The sequence below is a fragment of the Leptosomus discolor genome, chromosome 5 (assembly GCF_034619465.1).
Source record: "Leptosomus discolor isolate bLepDis1 chromosome 5, bLepDis1.hap2, whole genome shotgun sequence".
In the NCBI taxonomy this organism is placed as follows: domain Eukaryota; kingdom Metazoa; phylum Chordata; class Aves; order Leptosomiformes; family Leptosomidae; genus Leptosomus; species Leptosomus discolor.
Genome location: NC_141395.1, coordinates 13,802,120 through 13,823,760, shown reverse-complemented (window position 1 = coordinate 13,823,760; position 21,641 = coordinate 13,802,120). Strand labels below are relative to the sequence as shown.

The following is a 21,641-nucleotide window of genomic DNA, read 5'->3' as shown; positions in this document are numbered from 1 at the left end:
TCTTTCATTTTGCTCAATGACAGCTCTGCCTCTTTTGGTGTCTAGCTCAGTTTTTCTACTTCTCAGATCAGGGTGCATAACTTTTTCTCCCATCCTTGCACCCTCTGTGGTTTGTCTAAGAGGCTGGAGGGTACAGTAGGAGAAATATCCAGGAGATGTTTTGCAGGCTTACCCTGCAAAAACTGCTCAAGTGCCAAAACATACCTGTGATTAATTTTTTTTTTGTTACCTGCTGAATCCCTCAGCATTTACTGACTTCTTTCTCAGGTAGCACTTGGCCTCAGGAAGACTTTAAGGATTTAACAGAAGTGGCCCTCACAAAGCATGCAATAAAACCTCTCATGAACTTTTGCCCTCTGAACTGTACCGCTGACCTGTCAAGGAGGTTTGTGCAAGCTGTGATGGACGCAGCCATGCATGCTGGGCCAAGCAAAGCACGTCCCTCCTCAAGATCATCTAAGTACTCCTTGCGCCATTTACATGCTTTCACAGGCAGCCCTGTCTGCAACTTTGTTTGTACGTGGCAGCACTAAACATCTGGATGTCCAGGGGAAGCGAGGAGCTTGCAAACCCTGGGTTTGCCTCACAAAGTCTTCATGTAGCCAGTCTCTCCGTGCAAGGAGATGGGTCGAGATCTCTCACATGGGGCATGCTCCATGCAGCCTGCATGTGCAGGCACTGCCCGAAGCAGGTCATGCCCCTTTTCACAGCAACCCAACTGGGATGAGCCGCCTTGCACAAATATACGTTTAGTGCAATGCAGGTGCGGGTCTGCAGGAAGCTTGCACTGGCTTCAGGCTCTGCATATGTTAAGAGGGGAGGTTTTTCCCACCACATGCTCGAACTCCTCCCTCACTGGCAAAGGCGGTGGGGTGGGAGGGAGAAGGGTGTCAGGCATCCATGCCCACCCTGGGTGGCTATGAGTGACAGTGCGTCTCTGTTTCCTCCCCAGGCCTCCTCCTCTGAGCGGCAGCCCCGTCATCTCCGACATCTCCCTCATCCGCCTGTCTCCACACCCCGCCGGGCCCAGCGAGTCACCCTTCAGCCCGCCGCACCCCTACGTGGCACCCCACATGGAGCACTACCTCCGCTCTGTCCATGGCAGCCCAACACTCTCTGTCATCTCTGCTGCCAGGGGCCTCAGCCCTGCTGACGGTAAGACACTGTGCTACTGGTACTGCAGTGATTTTGTAGCTCACCAGCTCTGAATTCCCTAAAACCCAGGGATTTACAGCTGCAGAGTCTCCACAGCTGCTCTCTGAAGTGGGAGAGCTGTCTCTTTTTCTTTTTGGGGTTTTTCCCGCCCCCCCTTTAGCTACACATTTGTTTTGCATCACTGCACTGAGAAAGCAGAGCGTGAGAATAGCTATTACCACTGGATCATATTATAAATATTTTGCTTAAAGTACGTTCCTTTCTGCAGCACTCTCGGCTCTCTTACAAGCTTCCCTGCTCCTATGTCTCTACTGGGAGCCCTGCTTCCCCCAAAGAGGGTCACAGTTGCTCCAGCTGCCCGGCCTGTCTGGGATTGATGTTGCAGAGATGAGGCAACACTGGCTGGGTTATCCCCTGTTGGCTTTCTGTCTGGGGGCAAGATGGCTCCCAGGTGAAGAAGAGGGGACATATTTTCTTCCTCCTTACTCCTGAGCTGCCTTGCAGCAGCTTTCAGGGAAGATGAGGGTGTACAGGGAGCTGGCGCTGTATGTACGCCGAGGTGGTGATTCTCTCCAAACCCCAGCAGACCCTGTGTTGGGGAACTGGGAACAAAAAAGGCCAAGCAGGGAGAGGGGAAAATGTACAACTCTGCCTTCACTTGGGGAGGTGCAAGTCATGTCATGCCTTACTTCTTCAGAAGTACATTACGCGGTTGCAGGCAGTTGGCTCAGAGCCCAGGGAACAGCTGGGGTTTGGGGACCCAGTCTCTGCGCACCCGGCGAACCCCAGCATCTCTCAGCTCCCGAGCTGCTGCAGGAGCAAGTGGCCCTACGCTGCCACAAAGCAAAGCGTACTAGAGAGCAACAAGGCTCCCGACTTAGTATCTGGCAGCATAAAACCATCTTCTATGGCTAAAAAAAACCATCACTAGGGTGATGGGAGTTGCACGCATCTTCTTCCCTCCCCTAAAACGTCATCCGAACTCCCAGCCACCCGCTGCAGAGAGGTCTGATGGCTGGCGTGCGTGTGCTCTGCCCCATACTCTCGTTCCAAAGCCAGTTTTGTTGCTTGCTGTGAAAAAAGGCATTGTGTTTTGGGCTGCTTTCTTTTCTTTTTTTTTTAAATTTTTTTTTTAAGGCGGTGGTAAATAAGTTAACGGGGCAAGCGGGTGGGGAGGCAGGTTTGAAAAATTACAGCTGGGAGAAAGTGAGCGTAATTGGCTTTGGCAGCTAAAATGGTTTTATGCTGCCAGACACTAAACCTAGCTCTATGCATTAGACCTTGGCTTTAATTTCCTCGCACTGCTATCGGGAACTGGGCTGCATTTGTCTTTCCTTCCTAATAGGCAGGGAAGTTAATGCTGACAGGGTTACTGCTGCTGGCGGGCTGGGCCCTCTCCCCCCTCCCCGGGGTGCTGGCTGCGTCTGAACGGGAGGATTATTAGAAGGGGGAACGAGAGATTGTTTATAAATTTGCGGAAATGGAGGAATGCAGAGGCCCCAGCTTAGTTTCTTTTGTCCGCAGAAGCACGCCCAAGCGCACGTCACGAGAGCCCTGTGCGGAGCCGGGCGGCTGGGGCTGGTGGGGGGCGCGGGGGGAGACGGGGCCGCCAACGTCAGCGCTGAAGTCTAACGTTGTGGTGGGAACCTTCTCCCCATGTTTTTCTCCTCGCCTGCGGCTCCGGCAGTGGCTCATGAGCACCTGAAGGAGCGAGGTCTCTTTGGGCTGCCCCCGCCGCCACCAGGAGCCAACCCCACTGACTACTACCACCAAATGACGCTGATGGCCGGCCACCCAAACCCTTACGGGGACCTCCTGATGCAAAGTGGGGGAGCAGCCAGCACAGCCCACCTCCACGATTACCTCAGCCCTGTCGACGGTGAGTATCAGTCTGGATCCTCCCTGGCACAGATGAAATTTTGGGGCAGATGGATGGGGCTGTCCTGCAGGTGGAGGTTGCTATACACAGTCACTCTGCCCTGCTGAAACCCACATGCACTGCATTATAATTTTTGGCTTAAAAGGTTGCCTCATACCATATACATGTATAAAATACTTAAAGTATATGCCTTAAGTCCTCTTTGGGAGGATGGCATGGCTGCTGCATGAGTAGGAGATGGGCTAGTCCAGTGGGCAGGGCGTTGCTGCCATCCCGCTGCTTTGGCCATGGGTGACCACAGTGTGCCTGGGGGCAATCTCTATCTCCAGCTCCCCATCCCACCCCATGTTTAGCCTGGTTGGTGTCTGGGGCAATGGCTGGTCATTTCCCTGCATAGCCGTGCTCAGCATGATGGAACTCTTGTCTTGGCTGGGACCTCTCAGGTCCCCAAAGAGAAAAAATATGTTAACAGGGAGCCATGGTGGAAAGGATATGTTAGTACTTTGTGGGAGGAAAAAAAATGCAGGAATGTGGTATTTATGCTAGTATCGGGCACTATAAACCCAGAAAGTTCTCATTCCTGGCTAAATGAAGAAGAAATAAAATCATGTTAGGTGCTGCAGTGCTGAGTCACCCCTGTGGCCTGACCGCTGCCCTGGTGAGATGGGTAAAGTCTATCTGGAAGTGTATCTGAGGTTGAAATGATTTTTTGAGCTGTTAGGAATTTCTTTCCTTCCACTTTACGCTACGTCTTGTAAGAATTGGTGTTGCGCAGAAATTACAGAGGGCAGTTTGGGGATTATTTCTGCTGTAAGAAAGAGAAGTCTCACCTCGACTTTCAGATTCTGCCTTCTGTTTCCTGAACTGCCTTCGAATTTGCCTGTGGACCATCATAATTTCTAGAGTGGAGATCTGCATCATTTCGTTACCGCTTCAAAGTTTCTGTTGTTGAGCTTTTAAGATGAAAGACTTTGCGGTCTTGCTGCTTCATAAAGTGACTGGTTTAGAATGATAAAAGCTGTTCTGGCTGTTCAGTGATGGGAGTTTATAGATATTTCTAACAAAAAAACACTTTCTCGTCTGCAGCTGCTGCAGAAGTTTTACCTGAATAGTCATTTTCTGCTGCCGGTTCCTAGATTAATCAGGAATCTGGATCCCAGTCTGAAAAGGAGAGCACATGCTCCTTGGTATCATCCTGCCACTAGCACCCAAAATATATCCTGGGCTTCTCTGCTACAAAGCCAGCTGGTCAGTAAGACTGCTCTGTCTTCCCTCCAAAGGGTTAATGTCTGTGGTTATAGCAGATGGGTGCAAACGAGCCCTGCCAAATTCTCTTTGGGCTCATGAACTAGACTCCTTCCTCCTTGCCTCCTTATTAGTCCATCTCTGACCAGCAATGCCTCACTGAAGTGCCAGTTAAACAGCCAGTAAGGGAAGCAAACACAACTGTTTTCATGCTAGCGCAGGCTGACTTTCAGCACACCAAGATGCCTGTCTTCTGGTTTGATTCAGATCAGTCTTTATCTGAAGTAGTCTGAGATACTCCCCTTGGCAGAAGACTCTCTTACTGCTCGCTTTCTCCTGAAGACGAGTCTAGAGTGAATCACGTATTAAAGGTCCTGGTTTCATGCAGTCAAGCTCATAACCATTATTCACTGCAAAGGCAGGGCACATCAACATTTATTTTGATCTTTCGCTAAAGCTTTGGAAAGCCTTTTCTGGGCCTTCACATGCTCTGCGTGAGATGAAAACTTTCAAACATCATGAAGATGTGACATGAGATTCCAGAATGCTACTTTTTAAGAATGTGAAAAGGAGCAGCAGCCCAGTGCCAGTCTCTGGTCTATGTGTTTGGGTTTATCCATCAGCTGGAGAGAATTGTGCGTTGTCAAGATGGAGATTAAAACGGATGGCTCTGAAATGCTGGCTGAGGAACCAGTCTCCCTCTCTTTTTAGAAAGTTATTTCAAAAATTTAAATCAACGGGGCCTAAGTAAATAGTTGAACAGATAATTTAATAAAGCATCCTCTTATGGTGCTTTTCTAAGACGAGAATATCAATAGCATGCATAAAACCCCAATGAGTCACTGCCTCACAGTATCTGTCATTCAGAGAGCCCTTTTCTTCCCAGAGGGCCCCAGAATGTAAGAACTTTACATAAAATAGTTTGCTGAAAATGCAGGTAGCTGCTGTTAAACCACACGCAGCACCATCACACATCTGTGATGACACTGGCACCTGCAGAAGAAAAAGCAGCAAATAAGCATATATTAAAATTGGCCTATTCGGTGTCACATCACCTCCAACATCTGCAGGTCTGTGGGAGACCTAGACACTAGGTATGCGAGTCCTTCCACAGACATATACCTGGACCCTTCTGGTGGCTGTAATTTTATTTCCTGGAGAATTTTTCAATGCCTCCATGTTTGTTGGCATTTTCTGCATCCCATCAGGTGTCTAGGGTCAGGAAAAGTAGTAGGACATAAGTGTCAGCTGGAGTTTGTCGGTATCAACTATGGTACTATTGAGTGTTTAAATGGTGACTGAGCTACGGTGCCCCAGAGCTGCATCCCTTCAGCAGAGTTTTCACTGTGCAACTAGAAGTAGTTACGCCACTAAAGTAGACTAAATTTAAGTTTTACGCGCAGATCACCGGGGTCTTCAGGCCAGTTCCAGTGGAGACTAAACATTCCTTCTGTTAGCTGTCCTGTTTCATTCTGTCATCCAAACAGGGACTCTAAACCTGAGAGTGGAGTTTGAATCCAGGCTGACATCCATTTTCTGGAGAGCCTACACTTTCAAATCAAAAGTTAACTGCTTTCCAATGTCACAACATTGCTGGTGGGGCACTTTTGAGGGTAATTTACAGAATCTATTCACTGGATCAAAACAACCTTTTGCATTTGTGTTCTAGAAGTGCGTGCAACAATGTGGATTATTCCAGTGGCAGAGTGGTTGCACGAAAGCATCACTGGGGCAGTAAAGACTGGTGAGGAGCACAGATGAACCTGGAGATGACTACAACTTTCTGAGCATGTTTAGTACATCCGACTGTTTTTTCCCTAAGCATCAGGTCTCTGTGATTGCCCTCAGCCTTTCAGGAGGTACCATTTGCTCTCAAGAGAGGTGTATCCAGACTGACTCAATGCTTGTACTGTTATAATAGTCCTGTACATCAGAAGATCTCAAGGCACTGTACAAAGCAAAGTTACTTCATCACTGGACACCCTGAAGAGAAAGGAGATCAAATGATCGCTGAGCAGAGCAGTGGCAGCTCTAGGAACATGATCCAGATCTTTGGAATAAGACTCTCATGGACAGGGTGGGAATCAGAGATCATCTTTAAATCCATCACTTCTGTTTGCACAGTGTTGAAAGTGTGATTGAGTTGTCCAGGCTGAGTCAGGGAATGGGGGAAAAAACACCTTGAGTTCAACTTGCATCCAAGTGGCGCTGCACAGAGGTAGTCACTCAGGTCAGGAGGGCTACATAGATGTGTTTGTGCATTCTTACGGTTACCAACAGCAGGGATGACCCTGCAGTGCTGTCATGGCATTTCACCCAGTTTTGGAGCTAGAGGGGGCATCCTTGCCCTGTTTCTTGCTGCCTGGTGCATGGCACTCACGAACGTCTTGATTCACAACCAGCAGTTTAACTGGGAAAAGTCTTTGTTCAGCCCAGCATAACCAACAAGCCAGTAGCTGTCACAGTTGCCTGGGGTACAGGCAAATCATCAAGCAGGACTTTATATTTCCCCAAATCAAACAGTGATTCAGCTTCACTGGCCTCTTTCAGTCAGTGTTGCTGGAGACATTCTACTTCAAGAAAATGATTTAATAACTATCCGGGTAAGAAGCAAGGCTGGCAGTGCAGCCCGGTGGTTACTGCTGTCAGCAGGCATGTGTCTGTGAGAGGTGAGCTCAGAACTCTCCTCCAGCAGGTTTATGTGAAGCAACTGCTCCATCGGGATGGATAGGGAGACCCCAGCCTCACGGCAACCTGGGAAAGAAGTGCCTTGCCTGGACTTCCAGGGACCAGCAGCTCAGGGTTTGCAGGCTGGATATGCTGGATCTCAGATGACTTCCCAAACAAGCCAGCTGTTGGCTACCCTGGGCAGACGGCGCGCCCTGTAGTCGCTTCCTTAAAAACTCTGAAAGATTTTTTTTTGTTGTTTTCTTTGTCCCGGCACAGAATGGAAACTTGCTGAAATCTCAGAAAAGTTTCAGAGAATGGGAAAAGCTTTCCCACCCATTTCTAGCCAGCGATACTGTTTTTCTCCCCAGAAAAAATATGGGCAGAAGAGAGAAAAAGTCCCAGAGCATCCCATAAGTACTCTGCCTGGAATCTTGCTGCACTCTGGTTTCTAAAGAATTCAATTTACATACGCAAGTTGGGTCATCTAAACAGTTACCTTGTGGACTGGGAGTAGAAGAATGCAGCCTTGTCTTTCAGCGAGGATTTGAGGGAAGCATTAGTATTCCTTGAACTGCAAAGATGATCAACCCAGGGAGAAAAGAACGAAGGGTCCCAGGACAGCATCTGGTGCCAGAACAAATGTCCAGCATCTGCTGCAGTCTCAGTAAGACGTGTGTTGCCGCTGCAGAAGGGGAGAGGGGAATAAGGAACTGGTTATGCAAAGAGTGTTTGTAGTTTATTGCTGCTGCTTATTGAGTAAGAGATCACCCTGTGTTTTTATGCTGCCCTTGAATTTAATTTGAAGATGGGAGGAGGGGGATATTTCTGCATGCTTCAGGTGGAGTTTTCTTGGTGAGTGGCCAGGAAAAGGGACCATTTTGATAACGCTGTCTTTATCACAGGGCTTGGCCAGGAGATGCAGGGGAAGTGGTGGCTCTAGCCAAGTTTTGGTGAGGAGGGGGACTGAGCCATCTGAAGCCCATGTGCCTTATGGGCTCAGCCGTTTGGAAGCAGATTCCCTCAATGTCCCTATGCAGTCAAGATCACGGCAACGTGTTTGTCTGAGATTTCCTTGCACTGAAGGAGCCTCAGAGGAGCTCCCACTGCATGCTCAGTGTTTCCTTTCAGGAGGGCTTTGCTGCCACTATTTCTAGTGTGATATTAGGTCTGAAATCTCCCTCCAGGAAAGCAATCTCTTGTAATGTCCCTCTGATGGCCCATGGCCATGGAGAGTGGTCAGAGCAGGAACCTCTGCTCCCACCTCCCACGTGAGCCAGGGTCTGATCCTGCTCTTCAGCATGACAGCGCTGGGAACAGCCACAGGAGTCAGACCAGAAGGTGCAACATGTGTAAAAGCTGACCATTTGTCTCATCGCTGGCCTGTTGCAGATAAATCTAAATTTGGGAAGAAAATCCCAGTTTCTGAGCAACCCATGGATATGATCATTCGTAGACACTGTAAGAAGCCGCCAAGGAAACTTTTACATTTTTGTCAAGTAATCTGGACTTTCCTCCTAGCTCTAGGCTGGCTGGAGGATTGGGCTGGGACTTGAAAATTCAGCCTTAAATTCTTGCTAGTTTAAAAATGGGATATTTAAACGCCTCCCAGGAGACTGGCTTTCAGTTGTGAGCTGTGGCATTTACATTTACCCTGCAAACATAATGCTGCTGTAAAGCCGAACTTTTTTTACTGAAAAGTTATTCTAGGCACTTTTAAAAGGTTTCTTAAAATATGTGGGTTATATTTGTTCTCTAGCATGTAGAGCTGAGCCTGTGACAGTCAGTGTATCTGGGTCTGTGTATGAAATGGTATGGAAAGGCCAGTGCACACCACTTAAAACACTGTAAAATGTATCCAGAATTGACTTTTTGTAAGAAGAGGTAGCAGGGGCCAAAGGCCTATGGTAAATGTTTTATTGACCTTCATGGGCTGCCATCCACATGGCTATCACCAATGCCCAGAGCTTTGGGCTCAGCCTTTACCGAACCCTTCTGTTCACAGTTCACATCTCAATTTTAATCTCCTCCTAACTCTGAGAGAGAAGGGAACAGTCTTTTGGCTTAAAATTTCCTGTGTCTTATTTCAGCCCAAAGGATATTTTTGTTGTTGCTTGAAATCTGAAACAGTTGGGAACTCTGAGAAGGTATCTTTAGCTTTTACAAAAACAACAACAAAAAAATCAGTTTTCTTCCATTTGTAGCTAATTAGTTTAATATACACAGAATAAATAAAACTCAAGTTGTTAGTATGTCCAAAAAAATGAGTGCATGAACATAGCATATTTTCCAAGTGGGAAAGAATTAGTTTGAAAGTACAGATGAGATATCTCAAAGAAGGATGTCTCTAGGTCAGCTTTTAAATTCATATTTATTCCATGTTCCAAAGTCCATGGAAGTCAATGGAAAGCATCTACTGGCTTTCTTTCAAGGTAAGAGGTAAAAGTAGCAGAGCAAATTGATACAGGAACAGCCACCACCCACCTTGGGCATGCTGTAAATGTACTTGGCTGAAAATACTATTAAACACCACAGGAGACAACGATACAGAGTTTTTCATGGAGTTGTCTTGTTTCTTATTTTGGCACGTGGGTTTTGGCCCATCACTTCTTTCTGGACCTGGGTGAGAAAGAGTTTTCCCGTCTCTCAGTAGTATTCCCCGGAAAGAACCTGAAAGAAAAAAAGGCCTCCACCTAAGGCAGAGAGGCACAGAGAAATTGATTTTAAAAACTGAAACACTGGTAGATGTGTGGAATTAATTTTAAAATAATTTCCTACTTCTATTTCAATGTGTGACTTTTTAAAATTCACTTTAACCTATGATGATTTTAGGTTTCTGAACAAAACATCTTTTAGAATAACAACAGAAAAATACTAGATTTTTTTTTCTTTCTGGAGTGTTGAAGGGTGTGCTCTGACAGTTTGGAAACTTCCCCCAACATATTTTCCAAACATCAAAAAAGTATTGAAACAAACCCTGTTCGTTTTGATAAGTCAGCATTTTTGAAGGGGAGATGAGAGAGGGAGTGCTAGTGATAAATCCTCCCCAGGCTCTCTGTCTCTGTGTCTAGAAAATGGATCCCGCCTTCATTTACTTCTCTGGGCACAGACACTGCTGAAGAAGTTGTGTGTGGTTTTTCCTTTTAAACATCATGGGACCTCAGACAACAGAGAATTTTGCTTATATATTCACGTGGTTGTCAGTCAGCCTGTGTTGAACACCTAGCCTATGTGTACAGCTACACTAAGCGTATCTTCGCTCCGGCCTGGTATTCAAAGTTCGTGCTCAGTGTCCTCAGATCAGGGGATTAGGTCAGAACAATTTTATTATTAAGAATGGTCCCAGTGCTGCTAATCTGCTTTTGAATAATGATTTTGAAAATATTCCCTCTTCCTAAATGCGCTAGTGCTTCTTTGTGTGGTCAAACTCCTTTTCTGTTTCCCAGATGCTTCCCTTCCCAGGCACCTTGGGCAGGCTGTCATTGAGAAGCAAGGAATTGTTCATCCATAGCACGATTTTAGGTCACAGCTTTCCCTGGAAGCCCTCAAGACCTAAGAGGTTTTTGTGTAAAGCATGAGCCCAATCTATTGGATCTGCTATCAAATATTTCAGATAGGCCACGATACTCAAAAGGCCTAAATTTGAGTGGACACTAACAATGCATATTACTGGTTTAGGGCTGGAGAATTCCCAGGCCAGCTTGCAAATCCGACAGCTTCCAGCAGAGTTTTACATGATGAAAAAATGACGTACCTGTGTGCAACGGGGAGGGGTGCCCACGTTGTCTGCACTGCTAAAACCCAGGTTTAGTTGGACATCAGGACTTCTTTCCTCTGCAAATTAATGGTGACCAATGGCTCAACCAGTACTGTGGACATAAATCACAGGAAGGAACAGCGAGAAATGAGTACGAGGCTTTTCTTTCTATTTAGTAATTTATCAAGGGAAGTGGCACATTAATAAACAGATCTCCCTTGAGGTGTGGGAGTAACAGAGATAAATATGACTGTCAAATCTGGCCTGTTTCCTTCTGTTAGAAAAGGAGGAGACTGTGGGAATGCAAATGCAGAAAACAATACCTATATCTGGAAAGACTGATATTATTTGTAGGACAGAAACACTGAGAACTCAGCTGAGATAGAGTCCCATCACACTTGGTGCAGTACATACACAATAAAACACAAACCCTATCTAAAGAAGCTCATCTGAATAGATGACACTGGGAAACAGGGACACAGAAAGAAGCAGCAACTTGCTTAAGGAGGTATGGCCGGGGAGGACTGGGAACAGCAGCCAGGTCTTTCCAGGTTGTGTCCCATGTATTGTATCAAGATGCCTTATGGCCAGAAAAGTAGTGGTGGGGTGTTAATTAGTTCAAATCAGTTGCATTAATACATTAATATGTTGTAGACAGAACACAGTTTTGACCTTTATGATCTAGACTCAAGCAACCCTCATATTGCTTGGTCCAGGGCTCTGGCAGGGCCCAGATTTCATGAACCAGATGTGAAGTTCAGGAATGCTCCACTCCAGCCTTTACGCAGGGCCAGCCTTTGCTGAAGGGAGTTCATTTACTCATTTTGATTTTGGATCCATAGTACCTGTACAAACTGGCTGCTCCTTTTCCAGCTCCCAGGGGATGTGCCACTCACTGTAGCAGATCGCAGCTGAAGTCTGCCAGCCACAGGTATTAGGAAAGTTTCAGTCTAGTCCCTCCAAATCATGGAACAGCTTTAACACTCGGGAGGTGATTTTTATATATTGCTGTGTGCTCTTTCTGTTTGCTACCTGATTTTTGAGTAATGCTTTCTAGCATCTCCCTGCCCCGTGAGGCTACAAAATGTAGTTACACAAAATGCTATAAGAAGAACACGTTCAGCGTATATGCAACAGTCTGATTTATAGGAGAAATTCCCAATATGGTCAGTACTGCAGTACAGGTATTGCAACTAGCAACTCTTGAAGCTTCTTAGGTGTAAGACAAAAATTGCCGGAGTGCTTGGTTCAAGTGCCAACTTAGCCTTGGACTTCCAGTGAGACCTTGGGCAAGTCATTTATCTTGTGCAGCAAGGGGTATTACGAGTAATAAGGGGACAGTGGTACTAAACCCCGTTGATTACACAGCACCCAGGCATGGTAATGACAGAGCCACTTAGGTATACGGGTGAGTCATGTGGACACTGGGAGACTGCAACCCAATCACTGGTCTCAGAGAAATGTTGACACAAACTTCTGCAAGCCAACACATATCAAAGAATTATGTGGTCACTCTGGCAGGTTATATTTTATCTCCTTGTACATCCCATTCACCCTCTCACATACCAACACTGTCATCAGGACAGAAAGTTTATGCTCTTGCAAAGTGCTGGGTGATATGCAACCAAAATCAGTCCCTCCAACCAACTAGAGGAAAATAGCTCATATTGGCTGAACTGGGCAAGTTACTGGTTTATTCACAGTGTTTAATATGATTTACCCACAGCAGGATTTCTGGCAAGACTGCCACTGGAAAAGCCAGGTAGTAATGCAGTGGTGCGCTCATGGAGGAAAGGAGTTGGAGCAACTGAGCCCTTCTGCACCCATGGGTGGATGATGGGGATTAGCAGCTGGACCCCATGGCTGAGTGGCATATTTTACCCTTAGAATTTTTTTTTTTTTTTTTTTAAATAGACTAATCAAATGCTGCTGTCATTGCTTTGGAGGGATGAGCTGTTCCAGGAAGAGCTAGGGCTTGGGCAGGCTTTGGATCTGGTACCCTGGTGTTGGGAAATGTTGTGATAGGGCCCATCCCCAGCTCCTGTCCATGCCACCCTGGAGTTTTTCAGGTGGGCCAGGCCTGGGCAGAGTTTCCTCTGGATGAAGTCAGTCATTCCAGTTAGCAGTGCCGAAATGCTGGGGGAAGCCAAATTTGTACAGTAGTAACTCGCCGTCTATTGCAGATCCACTAACAGGACTGGCAGGGTTGGAAATGACTTCATGCCCAAAGAATGATTGACAATTGCTAATAGGGTCCAGGCACTGGCAGGTCCCCTCGGAGCGGGAGAGCTTGAACTTTGTGCCTGAGCTGCCAAATTGGTTTTCTTAAAGCTCTTAATTTACTTTTGGGGCTCCTGGAGCCTCGCCTCCTTCATTAATTGGATGCTCAGCATTGTGCTTGCGCTCGTTTGGTTTCCGCTCCCTCCGCACACAAGCACACGTCGTTCTAGCTCTGATGTGCTGTTCTTCTCGGCCGCTGCTCCTGCCACCGAGTCAAGAGGGACAGCCGCACTCATGGAAACTTTGCGGGCCTTTTCTCTTTTAAGTTAATTTAGTGCCCATGAAAGGGGGTGATGGACAGGCTTCTGTTTATCCCCTGAGGAGGGCGAAGCAAGTGGGCATTCATGGTGCTGCCTGACCCTTGTCATTCAGCGCCCAGCAGAGAGGAAGCCTCCCGTCAAAGTACAGCTGGTCCCTGCGCTACTCCCAGCTCCTGAACATCCCACAGCAGTCACAAGTGCAGCAGGTCTCAGCGCCTCCCTCCCCCTGGCAGGAAGGGAGCAGCCCACTGGTTTTGTCTGACAAAGCCTCTCTTTCCTGCAGTGTCACGGTTTTCAAGCCCGCGGGTGACCCCAAGATTAAGCCGAAAACGAGCCCTGTCTATCTCCCCGCTGTCCGATGCCAGCATTGATCTCCAGACGATGATCAGGACCTCCCCAAACTCTCTTGTGGCATATATCAACAACTCCAGAAGCAGTTCAGCAGCAAGTGGCTCCTACGGCCATTTATCTGCCGGGACAATCAGGTAAAGCTCTGGGATGGGCTCCGTTCAGCTGTGTAACCATCCCCCTGGAAGGAGGGGTGATCCTCTAGCAAGGGACACCTTCCCTTCCTCTGCTTTCATGCACTGGGCTGTGTAGTGTATTAAATCAAAGTCCCGTCTGTTTTTGCCTGTAGGAGGGTACTTCATGGCATATGGGGCGGGGGGGGGGGGGGGTGTTGTTGCTGGATTGGGATTATTTGTTACCAGGTTTCCAGTAATTACAGTATGATCACACCTCCCTGCAAACAGAAACAGAGAATAAATTCATCTAACAAAATGCTCTTTGTGAGTGGTTGGACTGGTTAAGAAACCCTCTGATTTAAGAGATTGCCCCGAAGTATTCACCAAATTATTGGCCCACATTCTTAAAAAAAAATGTTGTCTGGGCAGATTGAAGACCCTAATTCTAAAAGCATATTTAAAACAAATCTAAGCCCTTGAGTAAAGTTTTTGTTCAACTCTTAATTAAAAAGCACTTATACTACGCAGCTCACTGTTGTCAATTCCTGCCGTGATTGCTTCACCCGAGTTTCACAATGTTATTATTCTTTTTATTACTTAACTGTTAAAAATGTGGGATCTAATTAACACTGATGTTGCAAAGCAAGGGTTTATAAAGATCATGCACTCCTAAAAATTGTTGGGAAAAACAGAGATGTTGCCATTAGTAACTATAACATTAATTTTATATGTTACTTTATCCAACAACAGCATTAGAAATTGATAGTAAAATCAAACATAATGTTAAGTTAAACAAATTGCAACTCCTTGTCTGGTAATTATATTTTTCTAGTCTTTTCACTTGTCATTAATTAGGCATACCTATAGCATCTCATATTATACTCAGATTTTAAGCTTTTCAGGGTAGCATCTGGTATTTTCAACGAATCAGTAGAGTGCAGTTGGTCAGTTGTTGGCCTCTGAGGGAATAAGCAAGTAATAATAAAGAATTTGAAACTCTTATTGGCGTTCTAAAGTTGTATTTTAAATGTCAGGAATTGTAAAATGGGTTACAGATATAACAGGGTAACTTTCAGCAACTTGGGATGAACAACTTTTTTGTTATTATTTTAACAATGTCTTAGTGGCAGGAATGAAATCCTTTCTCACCCGCTCAGACCCAGATCCTAGTTGCACTTCAGAAAGTCATTTTTGGACTTTGCTGTAACATAACAAAGCCGTGCAGCAGCCTGCTATCACACCTCATTTGCTGCAGCACATATTTAACTCCCAGAGCCCTTTCACACTGTAGTGATTTTTGCCGTTTATTCTTTTGGTCAAGTTGTCATTAACTGGTTTGGAACAGAAATATAAATTGTATGGTCATAGGCAATACGTATTTTCTCTAAAAGCAAAATTGGAAATGAAGCATGTAGCTAATTATGGCCCCATTCTCTGAGCACTCACACCACGGGCAGTTTTAGTGATGTGAGAGAAAATACTATGAGGGTGGCCACCTTTTAAAGGTGGCAAATAATCGATTTTTTGGGCTGAGTCGATGGTTTGTGCATCACCCGCCTAGAATACAGGGAGCAGACCATCTCCTGTGCTTCTTCATCTCTGCCAAGGGGACTCAGCCCTAGGAATGAACCACTTCTTCCCAAAAGCAGAGCTTCGGTTTTGGTGCTGTCAGCTGCTGCATCCTGGCTCAGAGCTGTTGCCCCCAGTTAGTGCCCAAGCAGCCAAGAGCTGGTGGTGTTTCTGGTCACCACTGACCTAAATTGGAGCTGAACCAGTGACCTACATATGAAGGGTGACACACTTCAGCAGTCCCCTGAGCCAGCACTCCCCTCACCTGACTGCAGAGTAAATTGCATGGGTTTGGACTATGTTAAATGGATAGTTATTCATCCCTACTCTGATATGTGCCAGGTGAGCCAGGTGATGCTGGGTTTTTATATCCAGGGTAGTGTAACCCCAAGGTTGTGAGTCTGCAGATTAGGTCTGCCTGGGAAAACCCAGAAGCCTCAGCAGCTGCAAAGCCAGATATGTCCAAGTCCCTTCCTCTTCTGCACTCCTTGCCAAGAGCTTTGGCTGTTTTTAAACAAATGAAGCAAAGAAATTACAATCAGTCTGATACGTGGGTCAAAACGATTCACAAGTTCACTGAGTCACGCATGAGATGAATCCTGTCTTTGCAGCAAAGCAAACTGTCGGGCTTATTGAAGGCATCTAGTTGGGGCATTGCAGCCTGTCTCCTGGAGCCTCCAGGAAGCCAAACTTAAATCAGTCACTAGCTAATGTGATAAATATTGTTTAAAATAACTCCTCATAATTTTTCCTCCTCCTACTGCTGCAGTCCAGCATTCAGCTTCCCCCACCCCATTAACCCCGTGACGTACCAGCAGATCCTGACCCAGCAAAGAGGCCTGAGCTCAGCCTTTGGACACACTCCTCCCCTGATCCAGCCATCCCCAACCTTCCCCCCACGGCAGCACATGGCTGTCATCTCCGTCAACCCACCACCGGCACAGATCAGCAGCAACAGCAACTGCATCTCTGACTCCAACCAGGTAGGGACAGCTGTCCTGGGTCTCTCCGTGCACGGCACACAGGGACGTAGAGGCACATTCTCCATGGGATGAGCGCTGCCCTTCATGGTGGCTGTGGGAGTTTTATACTTATTCTCTTTTTACTCACTCTCTCCCTTTACATTGCTTTTTCTTCCTTCTGGCAAAGCATTTCTGGACTAGTCACAGGCAAATTTTGCGCCCATCTCCCTTCCTTGCACACACACATACCTACCCATGCAGGAACCAAAGGCCTTGATCCATCAAGACATTGAACAAGATATGCAGGGTCATCTCAGGCAGCAAATCTCCTTGAACACGTCTTGTCTGCTATTGAAATGAAGGGAATTCAGCACATGCTGGAGTATTTTGCCAGATAAGCACCTGAGCACTGTGAACCAAGCTTCATCAGTTCCATCACCAATCCCTCCTTCCTTTTTTCTACTGACTTGAACCATGCCTATGGTCTTAAAACACTTTATTCCTTTCCTCTTTAGCAATAAGTGCAACCTACTAGGACCTCTAACCATTTCACTTTTTTTTTGTTGTTCTTCATTCTTTTTCAGTAGCTTCTCTCTCAGGGTATCCCTGCTGTTGATTTTTAAGGTTTGCAAAACCAGGGGCTAGATTTTGAAAAGTAGGAATGCCTTGATGTGTATGAAATCCCACACCCCAAATGCATCCTTGCAAATATATGTGAGTTCACACAGGCACATGCATGTGTATACAAGCCCTTCACATGCACAGGGTTAGTGAATATGTCTAACACATTTTTAATCATTTTTCCTTCCCATTTTCATTCCTTGGAAGTTTGAATTGCAGTTGCTTTTCTCCCCAAAGACTTATTCACCTCATTTCACACCCATTTCAAATTGTTGGTTTAGTTGTATCAGACTGAACTTTTCAGACTGGTTTATTGTTTTAGGGCTTCTCATGGCTGCTGCGCTGCAAACTGTTTGTTATTGAAGGTTTATTTGATTGATAGGTTTTGTTTTCTTCTTACAAACTTGCTACCAAAATAATATGGCTGGCAGGAGTTATGCCTCTGTTTAATAACTTGCAGGACCAATCTTGGGCAATTAGCAAGAGTGTATTTAAAATGTTAATGTTCCAATTTTATGCACATACAATGGGATGTTTTTCCTCCTGAAGTTATTCTCATTTTTAAAGAGCTTAGCAAAATATACACACAGTGTTTCATGCACCCAGCACACTGGAGCCCTTGCACGTAACAAGAGCCCCCGCTCTCCCCAGGAATTCATTTTCTCAATAAATCATTTCATCGCATTGAGAAATAAAATCATGTCTTGGGTGGGGGTTGCGTAAGGTTTTGATGGCTTTGCAGGGACTAGATCACTCTGAAATGGAGCGACAGTGGTGAGGCCAAGCTCACTGGTGAACCTACAGAAGCTGATGCTGCCCTTAACTCTTCCCTCTCTTCCATCTCTCTGCCTTGCACAAACCCAAACGGGCTAGTTTTCATGTGAAACCCAGGCCAGAAGGCAAATACCCTGTTGTCCCCACTGAACTTCCACTCCTGAAGCTCAACCTTGGCTGATTTTTAAGTTAATTTTTAATGAGAAGGTGGACCGCAGTCTGCCTCTCGTCCCGAACCCTGGTGCCATATCTTGCCTGGTTTTCTTTCCTAGAGCAAGCAAAGCAGTGAGTCGGCCGTGAGCAGCACAGTCAATCCAGTAATTAACAAGCGCAGCAAAGTCAAGACTGAAGTCGAGGGCTTGCCCCCAGCATCCCCAACCACACAGGTAACCTTCCTGGTGCGAGAAGTGTTGTGGGGCTGAGGCAGCGAGCTGCTGGGTCTTGTTGTCCTTGGGAATGATACTCCTGGCACGATTTGCTGCAGCTGGGAGCAAGGCATCAAAGTCTGCCAGGAAGGCAAGTGTCTCTTGAAGCATGAAGCCCAGCAGGGTACACGGCAGAGCTGCAGTGACCGCATGAAGTATTCAATGGGTGCTTGGGACTCAGGTTGCTGTTGCTGTGCTTGGATAGAAAAAAAGGAGGGAGGGAATATTTCAAGTGTGATAATTTAAAAATGATGTCTGAGTTTTCTGTGCTGCAAAGCAAGCAGCATTAGTGTCTCAGAGCAAACATAGATTATGAGGGAATCTTGCATGTAGGTAGAAACCTTGTAAAAAAAGGATGACTTCTTGATTCAACAAGGAATTGCTCCTAGAAACATCCTTTAAGCTGGTGACACAACATTTGACACCAAGAAAGACCCAAAGGCCTTTGCTTTCTTTCCGGAGCTCTGTGATTGCAAACTGTTTAATGGCTGACAGTATCCATCTGACCGTCCTTTATCACAACTGTAAACTATCAGGAGTGCTCTGGGCACTTCATTTTCATGAAATATTAGGCCGTGTTATTGTCAAGCGAATGGAAGAGTTGATGACAAATTTCTCCTTCTGCCCTGGTTCAGGAGCAGGTCTCAGCATGATGCATGGGGACAGCAACGTGTGCAGTCATCAGGGGGCTGGTAAAATTGATGAAGATAGCATATCAGGGAAAGATAAACATGCTGTAGTCAGCACGATTAGGGCAAAGAGGCACCTCTCTGGAGCTTTGAGTTTAGAAGTGCATCTACACACTGCTGCAAAAGCACACGCCCTGAAAAACCAATCTGGCCACCACCCGGGCTAATAGGGCCACGTGTTTATTTCTTCCAGCAAATGAAAAAAGATTTGAAAGCTATCACCTGCTTTCTCAAGGCATCTGTAACAGAGGAGCTGCGGGATAGATAGCTGCTTGCTCAGTGACTGTCATCCTCAGTCCTCTGCTCCGATGTGAAGAGGTGTGCACCCAACCACGGGGAGTGCTTGGATAGCATCAGCCCAGCTCACCCCTGCAGCCCTGCCCCAGAGTTTCATCCACTGGGTCTTAATGTGAAATAAGCACTGAAAGAAGGGGGGGGATTAGTTTAAAATGGTGCAAGGAGTTTTGATTAGAATAGCAAGGTGAAATTAAGAGAAGGAAAGTGCATGCTGGTTGTCTAATAGTTCCTAATGAGGAGACGTCTGAAGTAATACCCCAAGGGAAATGTAGGCTTCATGTCTTGAGGCGTTTCAGTATTGACTGGAAAAATACTGGAAAGTACCTTGTAAGAGACAGTCCATTCTTGGCAAGGTGAACAGGTTAAAAGACTGAACGTAGTGGGTGTCTCCTCTTCAGCTGGTCTAAGCGACAGCAACTTGTTAAATTTGGGGATTCTTGTTCTGCAGGAGACTGTGCTGAAATGTTGAATTACAGTCAGTTAATTATTGACTGATACATTTTTTGCAGAGTATGAAGCTCATCCATCCCAAAAAAAGCATGCATGTGTGTGTTTTGTTTTGGAAATCCTGTACTGGAAACGCCTCATGTGAGTTGTGGTTTGGGTGTTTAAAATCCTTGGCCAGACAGTATCTCCCATGATGGCTTGTGCTATAAAGAATGCAATCCAGACAAGATTTGTGGGACATAGTGGAGCACCAGGCATGAGGGACTTGAGTTATTGTGCTTTTACAATACCACAATAGCTCCAGTACAGATTCGAATTAACATTGAACTAGCCAGAAATTAAACAAGTCAATCTTCTTCAACAAATTAAAATGGTTTCAATTCCATTTTTCAACAGGAAGTCTAAACATTTTGGCAAAATAAGACTTTTAGTAGAAAATTTCACTTTTCCAGAAACCGCCCTTTGCATGGAGAGAAACATTTCAACAAAAATAATGTTCACAGTTCAACCAAACAGGAATTGCAGGAGAAAGAAGCAGTGATTTGAACTTTCTCAGACTATTGCTATGGGCTCTGATATGGTTTGAATCGCCAAAAGTCTTTCTGTAAATTACTAGTTTCCTGTCCCAAGAGCCACCTTACAATATTTTTTTTCTAAATTAAGAGCTAATTAAAACAAATGTCTTCCTCTCCATATCTAAACTGTTGAATTGAAAAGTCACAGCTGGCATGTATGTCATGAGCTAGTTAATGAAAATTGTTGAACTTTTGTACAGTACATCTCACTTTCCAAGCCATGTAATGCCACGAAGTCATTAATCATTACAGCCCCTCAGTAGGCATTGGGAAGGTGTTGGTGAGGAAGGAGATGGCAGACAGATAGGTCCATTTGGGCAGGCCAGAGGCAGTTTGAGACAGGTGTGTCTGTGTCTACACACTTATGGGGCCAACTGGAGCATCAGATCATGAGGAACAACGTCTTATGTGGTCAGTCACCCCAGACACTCCTATTTAAAGGTGCCCTGGAGGCAGGATGCTCTGTGCTGGGCAGTAGTAGTAATTGGAAGGAAAGGGAATGAAGGGAGTCAAAACCTAGAGGGGTTTGTATTGCTAAATTCCCAAGCCAATGTTGGCTGCTGCTTGCCTTGTCTGTAGTGCAAGTGTCTGATGCACACAGAGCTGACAGTTGTCCTTAGCTCTGAATTGTACTAATTATATTGTATGTTACATTACTGTGTAGGTGCCGATGCTTTAAACCTCATAGCAGCCATAACAAAAAAATCTCCTGTGCTTCATTTAGCACTGAGGAGCTAGCTAGACAGAGAAGTTAAGGAGAGAGCTTACAGCGTGCCCAGCATTAAACTAACTCATTTATGAGTCCAGAGCCCCTGGAGCTCTGCTCTGCAAGCCACTCATCATGGTGTCTTGCCCAAGCTTCCCAAATTTGCTGATCTCAGAGGAGTGCTTTGGGGTCTCACCACTTTGTCCCTGTGGAGCACCCTGCAGGCGTAAATCTTTGGGTAGGAGTTAGGCATAATTTTCTTATCTGTTGAAAGATGCAGAAAACAGAAACCCCCCTCCCCAACCCATGTCAGGTGAATGTGGTAACCACTAGGCTTTGACTGCTTTGTGATTTCTTCAGGCTCATATTTCCCCATTCCCCCCAGATCAGAAGTTTTGCTCCAAACAAAGGACAAAACCAAAGGTCAAAAGCCAGCCTTTTCCTTTCTCCAGCCTTTCTTGGGACTGCCCACAACCTGGCTGGAGCCAGCTGCCACTGCAACCATGGCTTCGAGGTGTTTTCGTGTCTTGTCATGGACTCTAATCCATTTCTACCAAAATTCTGTAACTCTTTATTTCACAGTAATCAAGGATGCTATGTTGCCACAATAAGCACAGTTTTGTGATCAGTTGATACCGGCCCTGTAATCTATGAGTGACAGAGGAATTCAGATGAAAGAAGTTCACGTTATACAATGCACTGTTGTGTGTTGCAGGAGCATCTGACAGACCTGAAAGAAGATCTAGATAAGGACGAATGTAAACAGGAGCCTGAGGTTATTTATGAGACGAACTGTCACTGGGAAGGGTGCACAAAGGAATATGACACTCAAGAGCAGCTCGTCCATGTGAGTAATGGTTGGGAGGAAA

General features: G+C 45.9%; 1 protein-coding gene across 4 annotated transcripts in view; it reads left to right on the top strand.

The window, feature by feature from the left end:
- GLI2 (GLI family zinc finger 2) overlaps window positions 1-21,641 on the top strand; it is a 145,168-nt gene that overhangs the window by 103,527 nt on the left and 20,000 nt on the right. Inside the window, exons 3-9 of one of the 4 annotated variants that reach the window (XM_086465024.1) lie at window positions 953-1,155; window positions 2,321-2,323; window positions 2,843-3,034; window positions 13,527-13,728; window positions 16,046-16,259; window positions 17,906-18,019; window positions 21,488-21,619. In XM_086465024.1, coding sequence (XP_086321150.1) covers window positions 953-1,155; window positions 2,321-2,323; window positions 2,843-3,034; window positions 13,527-13,728; window positions 16,046-16,259; window positions 17,906-18,019; window positions 21,488-21,619 — 1,060 coding nt within the window. Of the gene's footprint in view, window positions 1-952; window positions 1,156-2,320; window positions 2,324-2,842; window positions 3,035-13,526; window positions 13,729-16,045; window positions 16,260-17,905; window positions 18,032-21,487; window positions 21,620-21,641 lie in introns of all 4 variants that reach the window. The other 3 variants (XM_009959796.2, XM_086465023.1, XM_086465025.1) reach the window with 3 other exon arrangements.